The sequence below is a fragment of the Triticum urartu genome, chromosome 7A, assembly GCF_056163025.1.
Source record: "Triticum urartu cultivar PI428250 chromosome 7A, HENAU_Tu73, whole genome shotgun sequence".
NCBI lineage: Eukaryota > Viridiplantae > Streptophyta > Magnoliopsida > Poales > Poaceae > Triticum > Triticum urartu.
Window position 1 is genome coordinate 64,193,610 of NC_141879.1, and position 21,061 is coordinate 64,214,670.

The 21,061-nt window shown below is 45.7% G+C and overlaps 2 protein-coding genes across 2 annotated transcripts; both read right to left on the reverse strand.

Moving 5' to 3' along the window:
• Nucleotides 1-5,024: 5,024 nt before the first annotated feature.
• Nucleotides 5,025-7,205, reverse strand: LOC147957816 (uncharacterized). Its single transcript, XM_087537131.1, has 3 exons — nucleotides 6,925-7,205; nucleotides 6,392-6,615; nucleotides 5,025-5,636 (listed from the first exon to the last, which is right to left on the reverse strand). The coding sequence occupies exons 1-3, from the start codon at nucleotides 7,094-7,096 to the stop codon at nucleotides 5,025-5,027; spliced, it is 1,008 nt and encodes a 335-aa protein (XP_087393257.1). The 5' UTR covers nucleotides 7,097-7,205.
• A 4,146-nt stretch (nucleotides 7,206-11,351) lies between these two features.
• LOC125522018 (uncharacterized) lies at nucleotides 11,352-14,882 on the reverse strand. Its single transcript, XM_048687085.2, has 4 exons — nucleotides 14,641-14,882; nucleotides 13,264-13,538; nucleotides 12,835-13,058; nucleotides 11,352-12,204 (listed from the first exon to the last, which is right to left on the reverse strand). Exons 1-4 carry the CDS (start codon nucleotides 14,664-14,666, stop codon nucleotides 11,593-11,595), a joined length of 1,137 nt encoding a protein of 378 aa, XP_048543042.1. The 5' UTR covers nucleotides 14,667-14,882; the 3' UTR covers nucleotides 11,352-11,592.
• Between the last annotated feature and the right edge of the window lie 6,179 nt (nucleotides 14,883-21,061).

Here is a 21,061-nt window from a genome sequence, read left to right on the forward strand (position 1 = left end):
TACCATAAACCCACCATTTACCTTCCTCAAAACAGCCACCATCCCTACCTATTATGGCATTTCCATAGCCATTCCAAGATATATTGCCATGCAACTTTCCATTGTTTCGTTTATTATGACACACTCCATCATTGTCATATTGCTTTGCATGATCATGTAGTTGACATCGTATTTGTGGCAAAGCCACCGTTCATAATTCTTTCATAAATGTCACTCATGAGTCATTGCACATCCCGGTACATCGCCGGAGGCATTCATATAGAGTCATATCTTGTTCTAAGTATCAAGTTGTAATTCTTGAGCTGTAAGTAAATAAAAGTGTGATGACCATCATTATTAGAACATTGTCCCATGTGAGGAAAGGATGATGGGGACTATGATTCCCCCACAAGTCGGGATGAGACTCGGACGAAAAAAAAGAAAAAAGAGGTCATAAAAAAGGAGAAGGCAAAAAAAGAAGAGAAGGGGCAATGCTACTATTCTTTTACCACACTTGTGCTTCAAAGTAGCACCATGATCTTCATGATAGAGAGTCTCCTATGCTGTCACTTTCATATACTAGTGAAAATCTTTCATTATAGAACTTGGCTTGTATATTCCAATGATGGGCTTCCTCAAAATGCCATAGGTCTTCGTGAGCAAGCGAGTTGGATGCACACCCACTTAGTTTCTTTTTGAGCTTTCATACACTTATAGCTCTAGTGCATCCGTTGCATGGCAATCCCTACTCACTCACATTGATATCTATTGATGGGCATCTCCATAGCCCGTTGATACACCTAGTTGATGTGAGACTATCTTCTCCTTTTTGTCTTCTCCACAACCACCATTCTATTCCACCTATAGTGTTATGTCCATGGCTCATGCTCATTTATTGCGTGAAGATTGAAAAAGTTTGAGAACATCAAAAGTATGAAATAATTGCTTGGCTTGTCATCAGGGTTGTGCATGATTTAAATATTTTGTATGATGAAGATAGAGCATAGCCAGACTAGCTATATGATTTTGTAGGGATAGCTTTCTTTGGCCACGTTATTTTGAGAAGACATAATTGCTTAGTTAGTATGCTTGAAGTATTATTATTTTTATGTCAATATTAAACTTTTGTCTTGAATCATTCGGATCTGAATATTCTTGCCACAATAAAGAAAATAACATTGATAAATATGTTAGGTAGCATTCCACATCAAAAATTCTATTTTTATCATTTACCTACTCTAGGACGAGCAGGAATTAAGCTTGGGGATGCTGATACGTCTCCAACGTATCTATAATTTTTGATTGTTCCATGCTATTATATTAACTGTTTTGGATGTTTATGAGCTTTATTATACACTTTTATATTATTTTTGGGACTAACCTATTAACCGGAGGCCCAGCCCAAATTGTTGTTTTCTTACTTATTTCAGTGTTTCGAAGAAAAGGAATATCAAACGGAGTCCAAACGGAATGAAACCTTCAGGAGAGTTATTTTTGGAACGGAAGCAATCCAGCGGACTTGGAGTAGACGTCAGGGAAGCTTTAAGGTGGCCACGAGGCAGGGAGGCGTGCCTGCCCCCCTGGGCGCGCCCCCCACCCTCGTGGCTCCCCTGACCGACTTCTTTCACCTATATATGTCCATATACCCTAAAACATCGAGGAGACGAATAGATCGGGAGTTCCGCCGCCAGAAGCCTCCGTAGCCACCGAAAACCAATCTAGACCCGTTCTGGCACCCTGCCGGAGGGGGGAATCCCTCTCCGGTGCCCATCTTCATCATCCCGGCGCTCTCCATGACGAGGATGGGGTAGTTCACCCTCGGGGCTGATGGTATGTACTAGTAGCTATGTGTTTGATCTCTCTCTCTCTCTCTCGTGTTCTTGAGGTGGAACGATCTTGATTCGCGAGCTTTGCTAGTATATTTGGATCTTATGATGTTTCTCCCCCTCTACTCTCTTGTGATGAATTGAGTTTTCCCTTTGAAGTTATCTTATCGGATTGAGTCTTTAAGGATTTGAGAACACTTAATGTATGTCTTGCATGTGCTTATCTGTGATGACAATGGGATATCACGTGATCCACTTGATGTATGTTTTGGTGATCAACCTGCAAGTTCGTGACCTCGTGAACTTATGCATAGGGGTTGGCACACGTTTTCGTCTTGACTCTCCGGTAGAAACTTTGGGGCACTCTTTGAAGTTCTTTGTGTTGGTTGAATAGATGAATCTGAGATTGTGTGATGCATGTCGTATAATCATACCCACGGATACTTGAGGTGACATTGGAGTATCTAGGTGACATTAGGGTTTTGGTTGATTTGTGTCTTAAGGTGTTATTCTAGTGCGAACTCTAGGATAGATTGAACGGAAAGAATAGCTTCGTGTTATTATTTTACTACAGACTCTTGAATAGATCGACCAGAAATGATAACTTTGAGGTGGTTTCGTACCCTACCATAATCTATTCATTTGTTCTCTGCTATTAGTGACTTTGGAGTGACTCTTTGTTGCATGTTGAGGGACAGTTATATGATCCAATTATGTTATTATTGTTGAGATAACTTCCACTAGTAAAAGTATGAACCCTAGGCCTTGTTTCAACGCATTGCAGTACCGCTTGTGCTCACTTTTATCATTAGTTACCTTACTGTTTTTATATTTTCAGATTACAAAAACCATTATCTACTATCCATATTGCACTTGTATCACCATCTCTTCGCCGAACTAGTGCACCTATACAATTTACCATTGTATTGGGTGTGTTGGGGATACAAGAGACTCTTTGTTATTAGGTTGCAGGGTTGCTTGAGAGAGACCATCTTCATCCTACGCCTCTCACCGATTGATAAACCTTAGGTCATCCACTTGAGGGAAATTTGCTACTGTCCTACAAACCTCTGCACTTGAAGGCCCAACAACGTCTACAAGAAGAAGGTTGTGTAGTAGACATCACCGGACATGCGGGTGCCCGGGGCGTGGAGAATAAGCGCCGGCAGGGTCCCGGTGCCACCGTCGCCCACCGGGGCGGCCAGGCGTTCGACGATCGCCCGTATCCGTTCCTCTCTACCGCAGGCGGCGAGAGAAGGGCCGAGGTACGCCCCCGACAGCACGCTGTGGGAGTCGTACTTCCGCCGTCGCCACGCCGAGCAGCTCGAGGCCACCAACGACATCGTGCCCTCCGAGAAGCACAACGCCGACGGGCGCCGCCGATGATGGGGCATGCCCGGCCGCACGCTTGAGACCATCCTCGAGTACATCGAGGGCGACAATACGCCGAGGCTAGAGTACCCCGCTCCCCCCACCTTCTCCCGCCGGCGTGGGAGCTCGTGGACGCCGAGACGCATGGACCCGACGTCCTCCTCCTCCTCCGGCCGCTCGTCCGACTCTCCCTCCCTACTTCCCGTCAAGCCGGAGCCCCAAGACGCGCCGGTCAGCCGGCGCACCCGCAGCTGCGGCGTCCACATCGCCGAGTCCTCCCCCACCTCTACCCGGCTCGTCAGGCCGAAGGAGGAGTCTGGCCTCCCCGCGGAGTACGAGGCCATAGCCCGGTCCAGCTTCTCCGACGAGGCTGCCCTAAAGTGGGCGCGGGACGACTACCTCCGCAACGAGATGGTCCGGCAGCGCCGAGCCCTGCAGGAGATAGCCGCCCGCCAGCGTGGGCGCGAAGACGAGAACGGCGTGGTGATCTTCGACATCGACGACAACGAGGATGCCCCCGGACCGTCCAACCCCCCCGCGCGTCGGCGACCCTGGGCAGGGGAGCACCAGGGACGGCGGCCACGGAGGAGGCGACGACAACGACGACGGCGGCGGCGGCGACTACACGCAGTTCTACAGGCTTCTCGGCATGTAGAGCTTCAGGGCGGCGGGCGGCGAGGGCAACGGCGGGTCTAGTAGTGTTTTTTTTTTCTTTTTTTTGTAAAATATTTGATGAACTCGCCAAAGTTTGGTTAAATTTGCGTCTTGTTTGTGCGAATGTGGGGCTGGATTTTGTTTTAACAAAAAACCAAAATGCGACGTGGGGGGGGGGGGGCGACTGGGGAGCATCACGCCCGCAACACGCGGTTTAGCACCGGACCCAGGCGGCAATTTTACACGCCCCGTGGGGGACCAACGGCTGGAGATGCTCTTAATCTAGCCGCAGTTGTGGTATTTTTTATGCAATCAACTCAGTCAACTACTGTATTTGGTAGCTTCAAAGCACATGATTTATCTATTTATTTTTGCGTGATTAACTACTATCAAAGTACTCGATGATGTGCAGAATATTGTATAAAGAAGGGTCAACAATATGTCGTACCAAATTGATGTAGTACAATAGGTTGTGTTTGGTGACAATAGATTAATTAATTACATGGCATTTGACAATGCAACTTTTTAATGCTTCAAAAACATTTAATTTACAGAATGCACACGAGCCACGAGTTTTGCTTCGGTACACCTCCCTTACAAGTTTGCATGAATATTAATGTTATTTAAAACGGCTATAGTCACATTAGCCTGGAGATCAAATGTATTGTTAATAGATTGATTTGAATACAATTTTTTGATTCAAGGAATCTCCACCTTTAATCTTTATCGAATTGAAATCTGTAAGCTTTTCTAGGGAGTATACTGAAGCAGAGTTCATACCCCCTAAAATCATTAATTAATAAATAAAACAAAACTATTAGTAGTACAAACAGACCATGACCACACGGCGGGTCATTCAATCAGAGAAGAAAACACAACATGAGCTCAAATACAGCATACAGACTACCAGTTCTGGCCACAGCTGCTAAACAGTTCCTTCATTCCTCCGTCCGGGTTTATTACTGGTGTAGTTAAATTTCTAGTCAAATTTAGGCTCAAATTTCAAAGGACTAATAAACCCACAAAGAGTTAATACATGTAAGCAGTGCCTAAGCTCAACCACAGTTTGCCAAACATGACTCATAAATAGTCTGGACGCTTACATAGCATGAGTTCTTGTTAATGGACATAATTAGCTCTACATCTTAAACACACTAATGGGATGGGAACACTCAATAGTAGATGCACTTCAACTCAGTTGCCAAAGAACAACAGATCAGACTTTGTTGCCATTGGGGACCAACCAACAATGAACTGCACCGTGCAGAAGCCAAGGTTGCAAATGCCGATACTTGTGAGAGACTTTTTGGGCCTGAATTCAACACGATCTGAATGACCAAAACCTTCCTTTGAGTAGGCTTCCATAGAAACCGTAAGCATTCCCTGACGTTCCACGCAAACAACACCTCTTTGAAGGGTAACACGGCCGTCAGGAGCCACTTGCAACGGTTCTTCTCCAGAGTCAAGCAGCAGAATGTCCTCATCAATGGCAGTAGTACGGGCAACCACACGACCTCTAGAATCATCAGGCCATGACCCTTCAATAATATCAGCAGAGATAATAGTTGCTACAACCGTTCTGGCAAGTAGCGCAGAGGTGACCTCTATAGTGGAAAAATTGCCGTCCCAACGACGACAGGCAAGCTCACCATAACATCCAAAACCATGTGAATATTCAAACCATCGCGCCATCAGTGTTTCATCTTCACACTCTGTTGTGCCCTTCACTTGTAGTTGAATCTCAAAGTCAACAGGGTCGATCAGCACAATCGGGCGACACGGGCCAGTCAACTTCAAAAATGAATCCTGCAAGCCCCATTTGTTACAAGTCAGTGGAACATATCCAAATAGTAATCGACCATCCTAGAGTCAGTATCTTTTCATATTTGGACAATGTGACCACCACCTGGAAGCACTCATCCTAGTCAGATGCATGTGTCCATGTCTGAGCAACACAGGCACCACCACCTTGGATAAAACTGGGGTGGATTCAGCATTACTGTTTTGTGTACACGCTTTAATAGGTAGAGGATGCACAGTAGGTACTTTGGTAGTTCATGGTTGAAATTATACACTATTCCATAAAACATTGCAAGAGAGACTGTCATAAAAGATACCACGTCACTCTGTAGAGGAAAGCGAGGTAGACTAGACTAACGTTAGCACATAAGCATAGTGGAAAAGCTAACCTAGAAAAAGCTACCATAAGCATTTCCTAGATCTTGAGGTAGGCGTAGGAATGAATCCTGGAAGCAAACAGGAAGAATGCAGGAAGCAACTCACACCATTTTAGCCATATTATGGAAACCATTTCCCACATTAACCATGCGGCCTGTATTTTAAATTTGAAAATGAAACAGAGTAACCGAATTAACAAGCGACCACCCATCCCTTCTCCACCCATATGCAGGCAGCCAAAAAGATTCTCAACTTGGCCTGAGTCTACAGATGCAGGTCAAGTCTTGATGAGGGAGATGCCCTTAGTATGGAAAAGATATGGAAGTGCAGATGGCAATTTTTATTTTAGTAACAGTAGCAAGAGAACCAAGAAGAAAAAATACCTGTTGAGTGAAAATTTGGGGGTCATCCCTTGTACGGCTGAACAGAAGGTTGCGATTGTGATCCACGGTGTCTCGAGCGGCAATGAAGCCATATACCTCCACTGGCCACCTGATTTTCCACTCTTCATTCTCCATGACTTGGATGGAGAAGATCTGCAAGAAAGCGCAGGGACCAACATGTGCTGGGATGGTTCCGTATGTATAAAGTATGGGAGTCATAAACGCTGCAGACAAGCAAAGGGAAAGATACAACTAATTAGCTCTTGTCACGTTAAGGCCAGAGATCTAAAACTGAGCAAAAAAAGATCTCCTTTCTAGTTTATGACTAAGTACTTTCTCTGTCCAGAATTAGTTGACGCTCAAACGGATGTATCTAGCACTGAAATACGTCTAGATACATCCGTTTGAGCATCAACTAATTCCGAATGGAGGGAGTAGAAGACAAAAAATCCAAGGTACGCACAAGCAAGCTACAGGTAAGGAACAATGTGATTTGCTTGAGACATAATAGAGTAAGATGAAAAGTAGATTACTGTAGTTTTCCAAAGAACCACATGCGCGGCTCCAAAGATGTTCCCAGGAAGAACGGCATGTAGCCATGAACCTTTCCTCGTTCGCCAACATCTCCCTGTACGATCCGCCTCCAACTCGCTTGGGACTAAAGATTGTGTTGTTCTTTGCTTGTTTCTCGATCCCACCATGCATTGATTCTTGTATTTCTGTAGCATCAAGCTGTTGCTCTGAGAATGAATCAACAAGTTCTTGTACTGCTTGTGCTGATGGTGGCTGAGCAGTATCTCCGACATGTTCATCACACCTGAAAGGGGACAAGCTTGATGAGTAAGATATTGTATATTTAGCACTAAATATAGACTGTATTATTCTCGACGGTGATTCTGGTATGACAAGTTCAGTGCTCTCAGGAAAGAAGGAAAAGGTGAGCGGGAGAGGAAGGAGGCGGGGGCGTTACAGCATGCTCGCCGCGGCGGCGTCCTTGGTGGCCTGCACGGCAGCCAGGTCGCTCCTCGTGGCGGCGATGCCGCCTCCCGCCTCCGCCGACTCCATTCGGGCGGGGCGCGGCTCGGCGAATCGGTCGGGCGCCGGTGGCAGGGCGCGTCCGGGACGGGGCGCCGGGATGGGAGGGAGGGGAGTGCCGACGCGGTGCTTGCAGGAGAGGCGACGGGGGGCCGGAGGAAGAGGAAACACGGCGGAGTGGTGGAGATGGGCCCCCGACCTAGCCTCCTGACGGATGTGTAAAACTGGGCCGAGCGTTTTGCCCGCCTGAGGCCCAAACAACAACACAGGCCTCCGGACCAGAACTCTTCTCCCCATCAAAAAAAGAAAAGAAAAAAGGACCAGAACTCTTCTCCCTTCCGTCTATGAAGTATGGACATGTTCACCTAAAAAAAGTACCCATAAAAAAAGTCTATGAAGTATGGACATATGGCACGCTGTATGTGCGGAACCACGGGTGGGATGAAAGTTTAGTGTTTGAGGAACAACCGCCGCCACCGAGATACATTCAGTCCCTTCGCCTTTCCCTTCAACTACCATCTTAGCGCTGAGAGGTGAGGGACCTCATATAGTCTAGAATTTTATGGTCTTAGTTGGCATCTACCGGTGGTTGTGGGTTGTGGTCTTCGTCGGCATCTAAAGCATGGAGGCGATGTTGGAGAAGCTCATCATGGTGTACCCGGTGCCATGAAGATCCCATGTTGTCTCAGCGTTGCCCCGAGGATGTCGGCGAACGGGTAGGTGAAATCTCTAGCATTATCTTTGGGCTCGCCTTGCCGATGATGAAGCTATTCTAAGATGAGAAAAATAAAAATAAGATAATGTACGGTCTGTGCATGTCGATAATGTCACTCACCCTTCTTTGAACAATCGGATGGGGACGAAGTGGAGAACGGTGGTGAGCTGATGGAGGGTGAAAAGCATGAGCTAGTCAAGACCGTCGTCAATGGCCACCTTAACCAGCGACATCATCATCATCATCATCATCATCGTCGCACCACGCCGAGCCCTATCATTACCACCACCGGTAGAAACATATCGCTCCTCTTTGTTCACTCATGTGTCGCTCGACCTACGTGAATAAGGGTGAAAACATGGGCGGGGGAGATCCACGCCAGCAACTATCCACTTTGTCGACCACCGCCGTTGCATGAGCTTGACGGTGCATGCTCGGCACCTCTCCGCTTGTTTGCTATTGCCACCTCTCTCTCCTCTCATGTATTGCCGTCGCCTGCCAGTCTCCGTGATGTCCTGATGATGTCTCTGTGTGATGTGTCATACTTATGTTTCGGTTAATGTTTTAATGGAGCTTACATTCTTAGTTTTCTCTTGCTAATGCTCCAAAATATCTATGTACTATTTCGTGTTTTGCCTCCTGCCATGTGCGAACAAGTATCTTGGTGCCAGCTTGAACATAAGATGACACACAATGATAAGCTTGCCTTTGTTTATGTCTGAGTGTATGTTCTCTGTAGTGTTAATGCCTAAAAGCCAGGAAGCCATGAACCCTTTATTAGCATCCACACTTAGTCATGTTGAAGTATCTACCTGCTAAAACTTATTATCAATTTGTGATGTTGAGGCGTCATTCTTTTTGTTGTTGTTGTATATTGTTCAAATGTTTTTTGTCCGCTTCCGATCCGCCGCCCCTCCATTACTGTATCATGTCTGTTTTCATTATATTCCGGTGTATTTGTATTTGTTTCCACAAATGTACCGCTTCTGATTCTGAAAAAATAAATATGGAATAGGATATGGTATGATCATTATTCATCCGAATCTGATCCGGTTTCGCCCCTACAAAACCCTAGAGCGAAGCACTTGAGTGGGGTGGTTCTTTTCAGAGAACGATGGCTTTATTGACCAAACAATAATACTAGCTAATTGTATGTGCATTGCAACGTACGGGCCATACATATTCTCTAGTGGTTCAACACCAATCATGTCTAAAATAATTTTTTTGATCAAGCGAACACTTTTCTACGAGAGAGGAAACCTTATTCTTTTCTTATAGGTAGTATGCAATCGAGATAGAGATAGATATGGGACATTTAATCGCTTAGTGTCGAATAGAGCATCTGTCTAGTAGGATTAAATTATTTGAATGAATGGATGTAATGCATTCATACACTCATAGTGGAATGGATGAAAATGAATGGAGTGTCTACCTGGTACGATTAAACAACTGATCCTTTATTGATTGATTAATTAGTGAATAAAACAAAGAAAGGTCCTTGTGGATAAAAACATTTCACGTATGAGCCTGAAATTACCGGAAAGTCTGTCAGTAAATATGGAAGTTCGCTAACGTTAGTCCTCCTTTGGTTCATAGGATAGGAATATTACAGGAATAGGAAAATCATAGGAAGTGAGATGACATGCATCTCAATTCCTATAGAGAAGGAGATGTCATTTGATGCATAGGATAGGAATTTTTTCATTGAGAGTCTTCTAGAGCTAATGTTTTTTTCCTCCAAAATGTGAAGGATTGATTCCTATCCTACATAGGAATAGGAATCCATTTCTACAAACCAAAGGGTTTCAAAGGAAATTTTCCTTTGCAAATCCTATCCTATAGAAATCCTATGAAATTCCTACAAACCAAAGGAGGCCGGTCAAGTGAGATCTAATGTTGGTTGTCAAGTGTATCACAGCACATTGGAATCTCGTGCGTCTCTGCGAACATTGGTGACCCATTTAAGGCCTCCTTTGGTTCATAGAGTAGGAAAATTATAGGAATAGAAAAGTCATAGGAAATGAGATGACATGCATCTCAAATCCTATGAGTAGGAATAGGAAAGGAGATGTCCTTTGTTTCAACTTATAGGATTTTTTTCATTGAGTCTAGGCTAATGTTTATTTTCCTATGAAATGTGAAGGATAGGAAGAGTTCCTCCATAGGAATAGGATTCTATTCCTACAAACCAAAGAGCTCTATAGGAATTTTTCTTATAAAAATCCTACCCTATGAAATTCCTACAAAATTCCTCCAAACCAAAGGAGGCCTAAAAAGGAGAAAAGACCGCATTCTTCCGTTGGCTCAAAAGGTTTTTCAGTTTCACAGAAAAAGGCGTGCTATAAAGAGGGGTTGCTATGATGAGGGAGTTGGGAAACACATTTCAATCATATACATTTTATTTCCCAAATATGCCACCAAATAGGAAGAGTTTTTCCAAGTTGAGAATGGAGAGGAACCCCACCACCTCTATGTGATCCCGATGCCTTGGGCCCCCGGGTGCCCGAAGTAGGGGCTCCTCCCTGTGGCCGGTCTGGGTGGCCGGGTCCTTGCCCTCTATGCGGGAAATGGTCATTTTTCACTAGGTGGGGGGGGGGGGGGGTGTATAAACCCGCCCCTCCCCCCTTCTTCCACCTTGCTCCTGAATCTTTCCCAAGCTTTGCTCCACCATTCTCAAACCCTAAAAGTTTGAGATCTCCTCCCCCATCCACCCAAACATACCGTTTCTTTGGGTATTACTACATAGAGGAGGTGGCCAATTCAAAGTACTTTTTGTTCGCAATTTTGGAAGGGGGGGCCATGACCCCGTTCATGCTCGAGTAGAGTAGTAATTTTGGAAGGGGAATACTCGTGTGAGATCTCACACTAGGTGAGATCTATAAGACCGATTCTTTTAAAAAAAATACATGTCCAAACATTCTCAAATTTTTTGTAGACACGTATCAAAAAGTTTCAGCTCCTAATTCAACTTACATTAATAGAAACAAAAAAGACAAAATTGGAAGTGTCAAAGTACCATTCACCCAAAACTGCTACTATTCACATTTGAATCTGTCTTTTTGAGTCTCAAAATGTAAGTTGTGTTTTGAGCTGATTTTGTTCAGCATACCCCACATGAATGTTGTTAAATAATTTCAGATTTTTTTTGAAACGTCTAAATATGACATTTTGGAGTTGATCTCACAATCTCACCTAAAAGTGAGATCTCATACAAGTCTCCCCCGATCAGAGACTGGCCGCACCTGCTAATATATGAGCAGTTTGCCAAAAGCTGAACCATAGTGTGTCACTTGGCACTTCACCAAACATGACATGACCTTTAAATAGTCTGGACACTAGACATAACATGATTTCTAAACAGTTTGGACACTTGATCAATCATAACTTGTTAATTAGCTGGACATCTACAGCATACTACTGGGATGGGAACACCAAACTGATGCAGTTGAACTCAGTTGCCATCGTACATCAGATCATACTTTGTTGCCATGGGGGACCAACCAACAATAAACTGCACCGTGCAGAAACCAAGGTTGCAAGTACCATTACTTGTGAGGGATTTTTGGGGCTTGAATTCAACGCAATCTGCACGACAAGTACCTGCCTCTGAGTAGGCTTCCACGGAAACCGTGAGCATTCCCTCATGTTCCACACAAACAACACCCCTTTGAAGGACAATACGACCATCTGGATTCACTTGCAGACGTCCTTCTCCAGAATCAAGCAGCACAAAATCCTCATCTATGTCAGCAGTACGGGCAACCACACGACCTCTATAATCAACAGGCCATGGCCCTTTAATAACATCAGCAGAGATGATAGTGGCTGCAACCGTTCTGGAAAGTAGCGCAGAGGTGATCTCTAGTGTGCAAAAATTACCGGCCCAACGACGACAGGCAAGCTCACCATATTCTCCAAAACCATATCCATATTCAAACGATCGAGCAATCAATGTTTCATCTTCACACTCTGTTCTGCCCTTCACTTTTAGTTGAATCTCAAAGACAACAGGGTCAATCAACGCAATTGGGCGACACGGGCCAGTCAATTGCAAAAATGAATCCTGCAAGCATCATTTGTTACATGTCCAAATTAGTAATTGACCACCCTAAAAAGTCAGTTTGTTTTCACAGTTACACAATGTTGTGACAACCACACCTGCCAGCACTCAGACACCCGCGTCTTTTTCCCTTTTTTGGATTTGAGATTGCTGTTCATGCCTGACTGACACTTGGGACACCTAAACGGCTTAATCCTAAATCAGATCCATGTGTCCATGCCTGAGCAACACAGGTACCACCACCTTGGATAAAACTGGGGTGGATTCAGCCTATAGTTGTGCGCTCACACTTTAATAGGCAGAGGACGCACAATAGGCTCTTTGGTAGTTCATGGTTGAAATTATATACTGTTAAACAGTTGACAGAGTAGGATGTATTTATTCCAAAACATTATTTGTATTTTAAATCTGAAAATGAAACCCGACTTAACAAGCGGCCGACCATCTCCTCTGCACCCATATGCAGGCAGCCAAAAAAAGGCTTCTTAGCTCGGCCCTGTGTCTACAGATACAGGTCAAGTCTGGATGAGGAAAATAACCTTAGTACGGAAAAGACACACAGGTGCAGAGAACAATACTAGATTATGTTAAGTTAGTAACGGCAGCATGAGAATTAAGAAGAAGAAAAATTACCTGTTGAGTGAGAATTTGGGGGTCATCCCTTGTCTGTCTGAACAGAAGGTTGCGATTACGATCCAAATTGTCTCGAGCGGCAATGAAGCCATATACCCCCACTGGCCACCTGATTCTCCACATTTCATTCTCCATGACTTTGATGGAGAAGATCTGCAAGAAGCTGAAGGGGCCAGCATATGCTGGGATGGTTCCATATGTATAAAGTATGGGAGTCACAAAGGCTGCAGCCAAACAAAGGGAAAGATACAAGTAATTAGCTCTTGTCACGTCTCTTAATTCAGGCCAAAAATATATAACTGACCAAAAAAGATCCCCTTTCTAGTTAATTACTCTACTAAGCAAGCTTTAGGTAAGGAACAATGTAATCTACTCAAGACATAATAGAGTAAGAAGAAAAGGAGAGCATGAGTCATATAAGTAGATTACTGTAGTCTTCGAAGGAACCACACTTGCCACCCCAAGTGTATTCCCAGAAACGACGGTATGAAACCACATCTTCTTCCTCGTCCGTCAACATCTCCCTGTATGATCTGCATAACCCAACTTGCTTGGGGCTAAAGATTGTGTCGTTCTTTGCTTGTTCCTCGATCCCACCATGCATCGATTTTGTTTTTGTGGCATCAAGCTTTTGATCTGAGAATGAATCAACTAGTTCTTGTGCTGATGGTGGCTGAACAGTATGTCCGACATGTTCATCACACCTGAAAGGGAACAAGCTCCAAGAGTAAGATGGTATTTTAGCCACTGAAAAAAATATAGCGAGGCCCTTCTCCATATGCTACACAAGTTATAGCGCGCTAATTGCATGCTATATTTCAAAATAGTGTTTGCAAAAAAAAAAGTGCTGAATATATCAAATATAAAGTATTTCAGCAACTAAATTTTTCCTAGGAGCAATACATGCACAAGGGCCAAATCCAAGGCATGAACAGAACAAGTCAAATAGTTTGAATATACTCCCTCCGTTCTAAATTACTCGTCGTGGTTTTAGTTCATTGAACTAAAACCACGACGAGTAATTTGGAACGGAGGGAGTAGTTTCTAACATCAACAACCACAATTTCAAGAGTCTCTAACATCAATAGCTCAGTACACTATCAATGCCTACTGAGAACTGAATGCCCACTCAGGCAACTTTTTTTTTTTGCTTTCCGGTAAGATGATATAGGCTCACGTACATATGCTCATTTTACTTTTTCTACTACAGTTTCAGGAAGCTGTGCTTTTTGTAGAGCAAGAACATCTGAGCTCCTTCCTTTGCATGATGTTGCTTAGTTAATAGGAGAGCTCACACCTGCGCTAACAACAAATAGTAATACTGCCATTTAACCATGCTCAAGAGCTATTTACCAGTTCAACAGTTCTGCTATCCTACTAATTTCACAGCTTGAGTTCAGTACAGAGTAGAGAGTATAAGTATAACACAAGCTACACTTTATAGAGAAGAAAATAATTAACTATACTGTACTTTTTTGCATGTTTTCCATTAGTGTATGATTACAAAGTCAGAACAAACTTGTGGCCTGACAGGTGACAACTCAGCTAGAGCAAATAGTGTATATACAGTTAATTGGTCAAAACCACAAACCATATTCAGGCTATCAGCATCTTTCTATGGATATGCAGGGGATCTCCTTCTGAAGCCCAGTTTCCTTTGGTGGTGCTCTTGCCGGCAGCCCAACGGGGGACGGAGATACCCTGCTTCTGAATCCCGTTATCCTTTGGTCTGGTGGTTCTCTTGCCGGCGGCACAGCATGACACGGGGAGGGCAGGGAGATGGCGCGGAGGAGAAGCGGGCACTACCTGGTGGCTGAATGCGTGGCTGACATCACCCACGCCCTGCTACTGCTAGGCTGGAGTCGAACTGCAGGAAGACGTCGCCGCGAGAGGGTGCTGCTGCTACCGTGAGAAGAACTTGCCGCCGCAGCTCCCGACCAGATTGTTGCCGCCGCCTCCGCTCACGTCCAGTTGTTGCCGCCGCCGCTCAGCTCGGGTGGGAAGGGGAGAAGTTGAGAGCGAGGGTTGCGTTGGGTCCGTTCGTGTGAGAAAAGGTTGCGGCCGAGTGGCGGTCTCGGCTTTTTGGGCCCGCTGGGCTGTGCTGCCGTGGTTTTCTTAGTTTTGAGCCGAGTGTACGCTAAAACGTTACACGCTACAACGTTATAGCGCCCCCTCAAAAAGAAAAGAAAAGAAGCTACAACGTTATAGCAAGGTATAGCGTGCTAATCACACAAATAACGTCGTAGCGGCTAAATTTGCCAAACGTAGGGTTTTCTTTCCTAATACGCTATAACGACGCTATAACACTGAAATAGCACACTTTTTTTTGTTGATATTTTCCTTGATTTTAGCTTTATAGAACTAGATATACTTACTCCGTCTGAAAATACTTGTTATCAAAATGAATAAAACGGGATGTATCTAGACATATATTAGTTCTAGATACATCCCTTTTATCCATTTTAATGACAAATATTTCCGGACGGAGGAAGTATGTTGTTCTCGACGGTGATTCAGGTATGACAACTAGTACATCAATCAGTGGCGGAGATAGAGGGTGGACAACCTGAAATTGAAAAATAGCCTTTATAGTACTATAGCAGAAAGGTTAAAAATATAAGAAAATAAATAAATTTATATGTTTTTTTGAGCGGTAAATAAATTTATATGTATAGTTGTACTTTTGGCCCATCCTGTTCCAGTGGGCTAGATCCGCCACTGACATCTATGAATAAAATCCAGTGCTCTCCAACACATCATTCCACACGTCCCATCAGTCTGCACAATGTGCTTTATAAGATAGCATCCAAAGTCATTTTTAACCGCTTGAAGGTAGTTTTACCTGATATAATTTCTAAGGAGCAGTCGGCGTTTTACCTGGCAGATTGATTACTGACATCATTACAGCCTATGAATGCCTGCTTCATGGAGAGGAATAAAGCAAAGAAACACCAGTCGTGTGCTCTAAAATTGGACATGATGAAGGCATATGACCGAGCGGAATGGCCATACCTGAAAGCTATTATGCTCAGACTCGGTTTCACAGAAAGGTGGGTGAGTATCATTTGAGTCTTGTGACTACAGTCAAATTCTCAATTATGTTTAATGGCAAAAAGTTGGAGGAGTTCAAACATTCACGAGGAACCCGACAGGGGGATCCAATATCTCCATACTTCTTGTTAGCAGCGAAGGGCCTGTCGTGCCTACAAGAGAGTCATCCAATCTGAATGGTCTACAAGTGGCGCCTTCGGCACCCTCGACCAACCATCTTTTATTCATTGATGACAACCTGTTGTTTTTCAACGCAAATAGTGTGGAAGCCATGGAGGTGAACCATGTTCTGGACATATACTGTCAAGCGACAGGACAAAGGGTAAATCTTCCCAGATCCTCTATATATTTCAACAAGGGTGTTCCGGACAACGTAAGGAATGATATTAAGGTTCTACTAAACGTTCCAAATGAAACCCTGAACGAGAAATATTTGGACATGCCCGCTGATATTGGGAACTCGAAAAAAAGGTGCTTGCAAATACTTCAAGGACCGTTGAAGGATCGTTTATGGAGCAAAGTTCAAGGTTGGATCGAGAGGACCATGTCATCTGCAGGCAAGGAAGTTTTAGTAAAGACGGTTGCGTACGCAGTGCCCGTTTTTTCTATGTCTTGCTTCAAGCTTCCAAGAGGTTTGTGCGAACATCTCAATATGCTGATCCGAAAGTTTTGGTGGGGGAGCAAGGAAGGTAAAGGTAAGCCACATTGGGTATCGTGGAAAACAATGACGCAACCAAAGAGCATGGCCGGTCTTGGCTTCAAGGACTTCAAACTTTTCAACCTGGATATGTTAGCTAAACAGGCATGGAGATTGTTGCAACAGCCTAACACACTCGGTGCTCGCCTGCTCAAAAGTGTTTATTTCCCATCTTCTTCAATATTGCATGCATAACTGGGAAATCATCCTAGTCAGGTATGGAGGGCAATCATAGAAGGAAGAGATACATTAAAACAAGGTCTAATCAAGAGGATATGAAACAGAGAATCAACCAACATCTGGGAGAAAAATTGGCTGCCACGAGATGAGATGTTGAGAACCTATGGGTGCTGAACCCAAAACCCCCTGTCCTCGTTTCTGAACTAATTGATTCTACCTCTGCTAGTTGGAACAAGGAGCGAGTGGAGGAAACCTTCATGCCTATGGATGTGAATATACTCTTGAAAATTCCTCTTTGTACACGAAATATTTAGGATTTCTGGTGTTGGAACTTTGAGAAAAATGGCAACTTCACGGTCAAGTCTGCTTACATGATGTTGGTGGCTACAAAGCAGCGGAGGGAGGCTTGGCTTGAGGGTATCTCGGGGTCTTCAAATTCATCTATGGAGGAAGGGGCGTGGAAAACACTGGTGCAGGGCAAAATTCGCATGTTTTTATGGAGATTATCAAAGTATTCCCTACCAACAGAAGATATTAGAGCTCAACGTCAAATGGCAAATGATAGTTTGTGTGGTCTTTGTGGAGCACCTGATTCTTGGAGGCACTCCATGGTTAATTGCACAATGGCAAGATGTATTTGGGCTCTTGTGGATGATGACTTGGCTCAAACGTTGGTGGCATCGACAGAACCAAGTGCAAAGCAATGGCTTTTCTCTCTCATGGAGTCGCTACCGCACAGTCAGTTTGTCCTTCTATCTGTTACACTATGGACGATTTGGTATGTGAAGCGACAGGCAATTCATGAAGGCATCTTTCAGACACCACAAGCTACTCATGATTTCGTCATTCGATTCATTGATGAGCCGGAGATTGTCAAGGAAAAACACCCAGTTAGGATGATGGGTGCGCCAGCTACCGCAACGGGGCATCTTCGCCCTAGGGCGCCACCAGAGGGTTTCGCAAAAATACATGTGGACGCTAGTGTCAGGTCAAACAGAGTTGGGGCGACTTCAGCGGTATGCCAAGATGAAAACGGGTTGTTTTTGGGCAGTTTAGCGCTTGTGATTCCAGCGGTGGACGACCCAGCTACGCTTGAAGCTATAGCATGTCGCGAGGCTTTTGCTTTAGCTCAAGACCTACATATTCAGAATTTTGTCATCTCTTCAGACTCGAAGCAAGTGGTTGCTGATATTGTTAGAGGAACCAGAAGCAAGTATGGAGTCATCATCAGTGAGAATACGTCTTTAGAAAATATGTTTCAATATAATTTTATTTTTACAGATCGTGATGTGAACTACGAAGCACACAATTTAGCCAAGTACTCTCTTTCGTTGGGTCGGGGATGCCATGTCTAGTTTGGCCAATCCCATGACACTGCTTGTACCCCACAATTTGTGGTCCACGATGAATAAAACTTGGCTTTTCCTCTAAAAAAATTCAGTTCTGTTTGAGATACCAACCAGGAACTAGCCGTCGTAATATCGTCATTATATTGGCTCTTAATTCACAATTAGTATAACAGGACAAGCCACGAAGTAACAAAAGAGCAATTTCAGGAGAAGAGGAACACAAGAGAGCTGACCTTGTGTCGCCCTCAACGGCGATGGGTGTACTTGCGGCAGACATCAAGCTCCTCGTCGATACCACAGCGAAGCTGTTCTTCATGACGGCGGCGATGCTCCTCAACGAATAGTACACGTGGAACCAATAGAGGGGTAGACGTCTCGTCCGTGGCGGGGCGGGGCATTGGGGAGTTTTTTGCCTACGGTTTGTTCTCGTCTCGCTGCAGGCTGCGGTTGTAGTCTACCACGGATTCAATGTCCTACACCAAACCAGATTAGTACAACTAGCCTGCAAGCGAGCCGGGCATACACGTAAATACTAATTCAGTCTTAATAGCATATCCAATAGACGGTCTAAATATAAAAGTAACTAACTTTTAGACCATCTGAGACAAAAAACGCAGATTCAACAGACAGTTTATATGTTAAAAAAAAATTTAGACCGCAGCCTCCTCGTGATGTAAAATACAATACCTCACGATGCAAATTTACATCACGAGGTGCATCTGGTCCAAAACCAGCCGCTGCTCGCGAACGCCCAACCGCCAGTTCCTTTCCTTTCCCGCCCGCCCGCCCGCGACCTCCCGCCCGTCCGCCGCTGCCCCGCCGCCTCCACAGTCCACACCCCGCCGCCGCCCCGCCGCACGCCGCCCGCATCAGATCTAGCCCCGCCCCGCCCCCGCCGCTGTTTCCACGCTGCCCCGCCGCCCGCGGCCGCAGCCCTGCCACGCCCGCCCATCCGCCGCCGCCCCGCCGCCCGCCGCCCGCATCATATCCGGCCCCGCCCCGCCCCCCGCTGCTGTTTCCACGCCGCCACGCCGCCGCCCCGTCCACCGCCCCGTCCGCCCCGCCCCGTCCGCCGCAGCTCCGACCCGCTGCAGCTCCGCCCGGCCCCGACCCGCCCGCTGTAGCTCCGACCCGCCCCGGCTCCGTCCGCCACCGCCCCGCACGCCGCCGCCGCCCCGCAACTCCGCCCCGCCCGGCTCCGTTCGCCACCGCCCCGCCCGGCTCTGTCCGCCACCGCCCCGGCCGCACGCCGCACGCCGCTCCACCGCTCTCACCGCTCTCCGATGGCGCCGAGAGACGCCGAAGGGCAAGTCGGGCTTCTTCAGCGTGAGGCAGAACCCCTCTGGTAACTTCGAAGTGGAGTTCTCCGACGCCGGGAGGCGTTGGTGGATCGACACATACTGCTCCGCCCATGAGGTCACGCGTGCCTACGACGTGGCGGTGTGGCGTGCCGAGAGGCCTCGGGAGTATGTCCAGGCCGAGCAGGAGTACTACTGGAAGCGTGAGGCGGAGCAGAAGAAGAAGTGGCGAAGAAGGAGGACGAGGTCGGTCCCTCGACGGTGATCCCCATCGAGTCCTCTTCCGAGGAGGACTGGGCAGACTTCTCGGAAGAGGAGGAGGAGGGGTGTGACGACCCGGAGAAGGAGGAGTTCTGGACGCAGTTCCGCAGCTCCGACGATGAGGAGTAGTTTATCTAGTAGTTTGAATAAGTAGTAGTTGAAGTTCATGTATGAAATTATGTTGAATTTGATGTTTGAACTATGTTGAATGGACTAGTAGTTTGTCGTTTTAAGAAATTTACATCTTCATTTTAGACCATCTATTGGAGTTGCTCTTTTGGACCATCAATTTGGACCATCTATTGGAGTTGAGCTTTTTTCAGAGCTCCAAAACGCACTTTTTGGCGGTCCAAATTTTACATCTCCAATTTTGGACCGCCAAATTTTGGACCATCTATTGGAGATGCTCTAAGTCCTAACACGGACTACTAATCAACCTAGTCGGGATGAGGTAGAAAGGCTCCGAAAAACTAGGAGCTCTTGTTAGAGGCGATTAGGGTTTTGGTGGAGACAGGTGGTGCTCGTTGGGATCTCGTCGGCAAGCTGCGCGATGATACGTCTCCAACGTATCTATGATTTTTGATTGTTCCATGCTATTATATTATCTGTTTTCGATGTTTAATGGGCTTTACTAAGCACTTTTATATTATTTTTAGGACTAACCTACTAACCCAAGGCCCAGTGCAAATTGCTGTTTTTTTTGCCTATTTCAATGTTTCGCAGAAAAGGAATATCAAATGGAATAAAACCTTCGGGAGACTTATTTTTGGAACAAACGTGATCTAGGGGATTTGGAGTGGACGTCAAGAAAGAAGCGAGGAGGCCACGAGGCAGGGAGGCGCGCCTGCCCCCCTGGGCGCGCCCCCACCCTTGTGGGCCCCTCGCAGCTCCACCGACCTACTTCTTCCTCCTATATATACCCATATACCCCAAAAACATCGAGGAGCACCACGAAACCCTATTTCTGTTGGGTAACGTAGTAATTTCAAAAAAAATCCTACGCACATGCAAGATCATGGTGATGCATAGCAATGAGAGGGGAGAGTATGTCTACGTACCCTCGTAGACCGAAAGCGGAAGCGTTTATCAACGCGGTTGATGTAGTCGTACACCTTCACGATCCGTCCCGATCAAGTATCAAACATATGACACCTCCGCGTTCAGCACATGTTCAGCTCGATGACGTCCTCGCCTTCTTGATCCAGCAAGAGGGTGAAGTTAGATGAGTTCCGGCAGCACGACGGCGTGGTGACGGTGTTGGTGAAGAACAATCTCCGCAGGGCTTCGCCTAAGCACTACGAAAATTATTACGGAGGATAAACTAGAGGGGACGGGGTTGCCGGCACACGGCTTGGTGTTTCTTGATGTGTCTTGGGTGCTAGCCCTACCCC

Coding starts and splice junctions, on each gene's coding strand:
- LOC147957816 (XM_087537131.1), bottom strand. CDS start 7,096: ATGCATGGTGGGATCGAGAAACAAGCAAAGAACAACACAATCTTTAGT. Junction 6,616..6,924: donor TGGTTCTTTGGAAAACTACA/GTAATCTACTTT, acceptor GCTTGTCTGCAG/CGTTTATGACTCCCATACTT. Junction 5,637..6,391: donor CCCAAATTTTCACTCAACAG/GTATTTTTTCTT, acceptor TGGGGCTTGCAG/GATTCATTTTTGAAGTTGAC.
- LOC125522018 (XM_048687085.2), bottom strand. CDS start 14,666: ATGTCAGCCACGCATTCAGCCACCAG. Junction 13,539..14,640: donor GCCACGCATTCAGCCACCAG/GTAGTGCCCGCT, acceptor GTTCCCTTTCAG/GTGTGATGAACATGTCGGAC. Junction 12,205..12,834: donor CCCAAATTCTCACTCAACAG/GTAATTTTTCTT, acceptor TGATGCTTGCAG/GATTCATTTTTGCAATTGAC.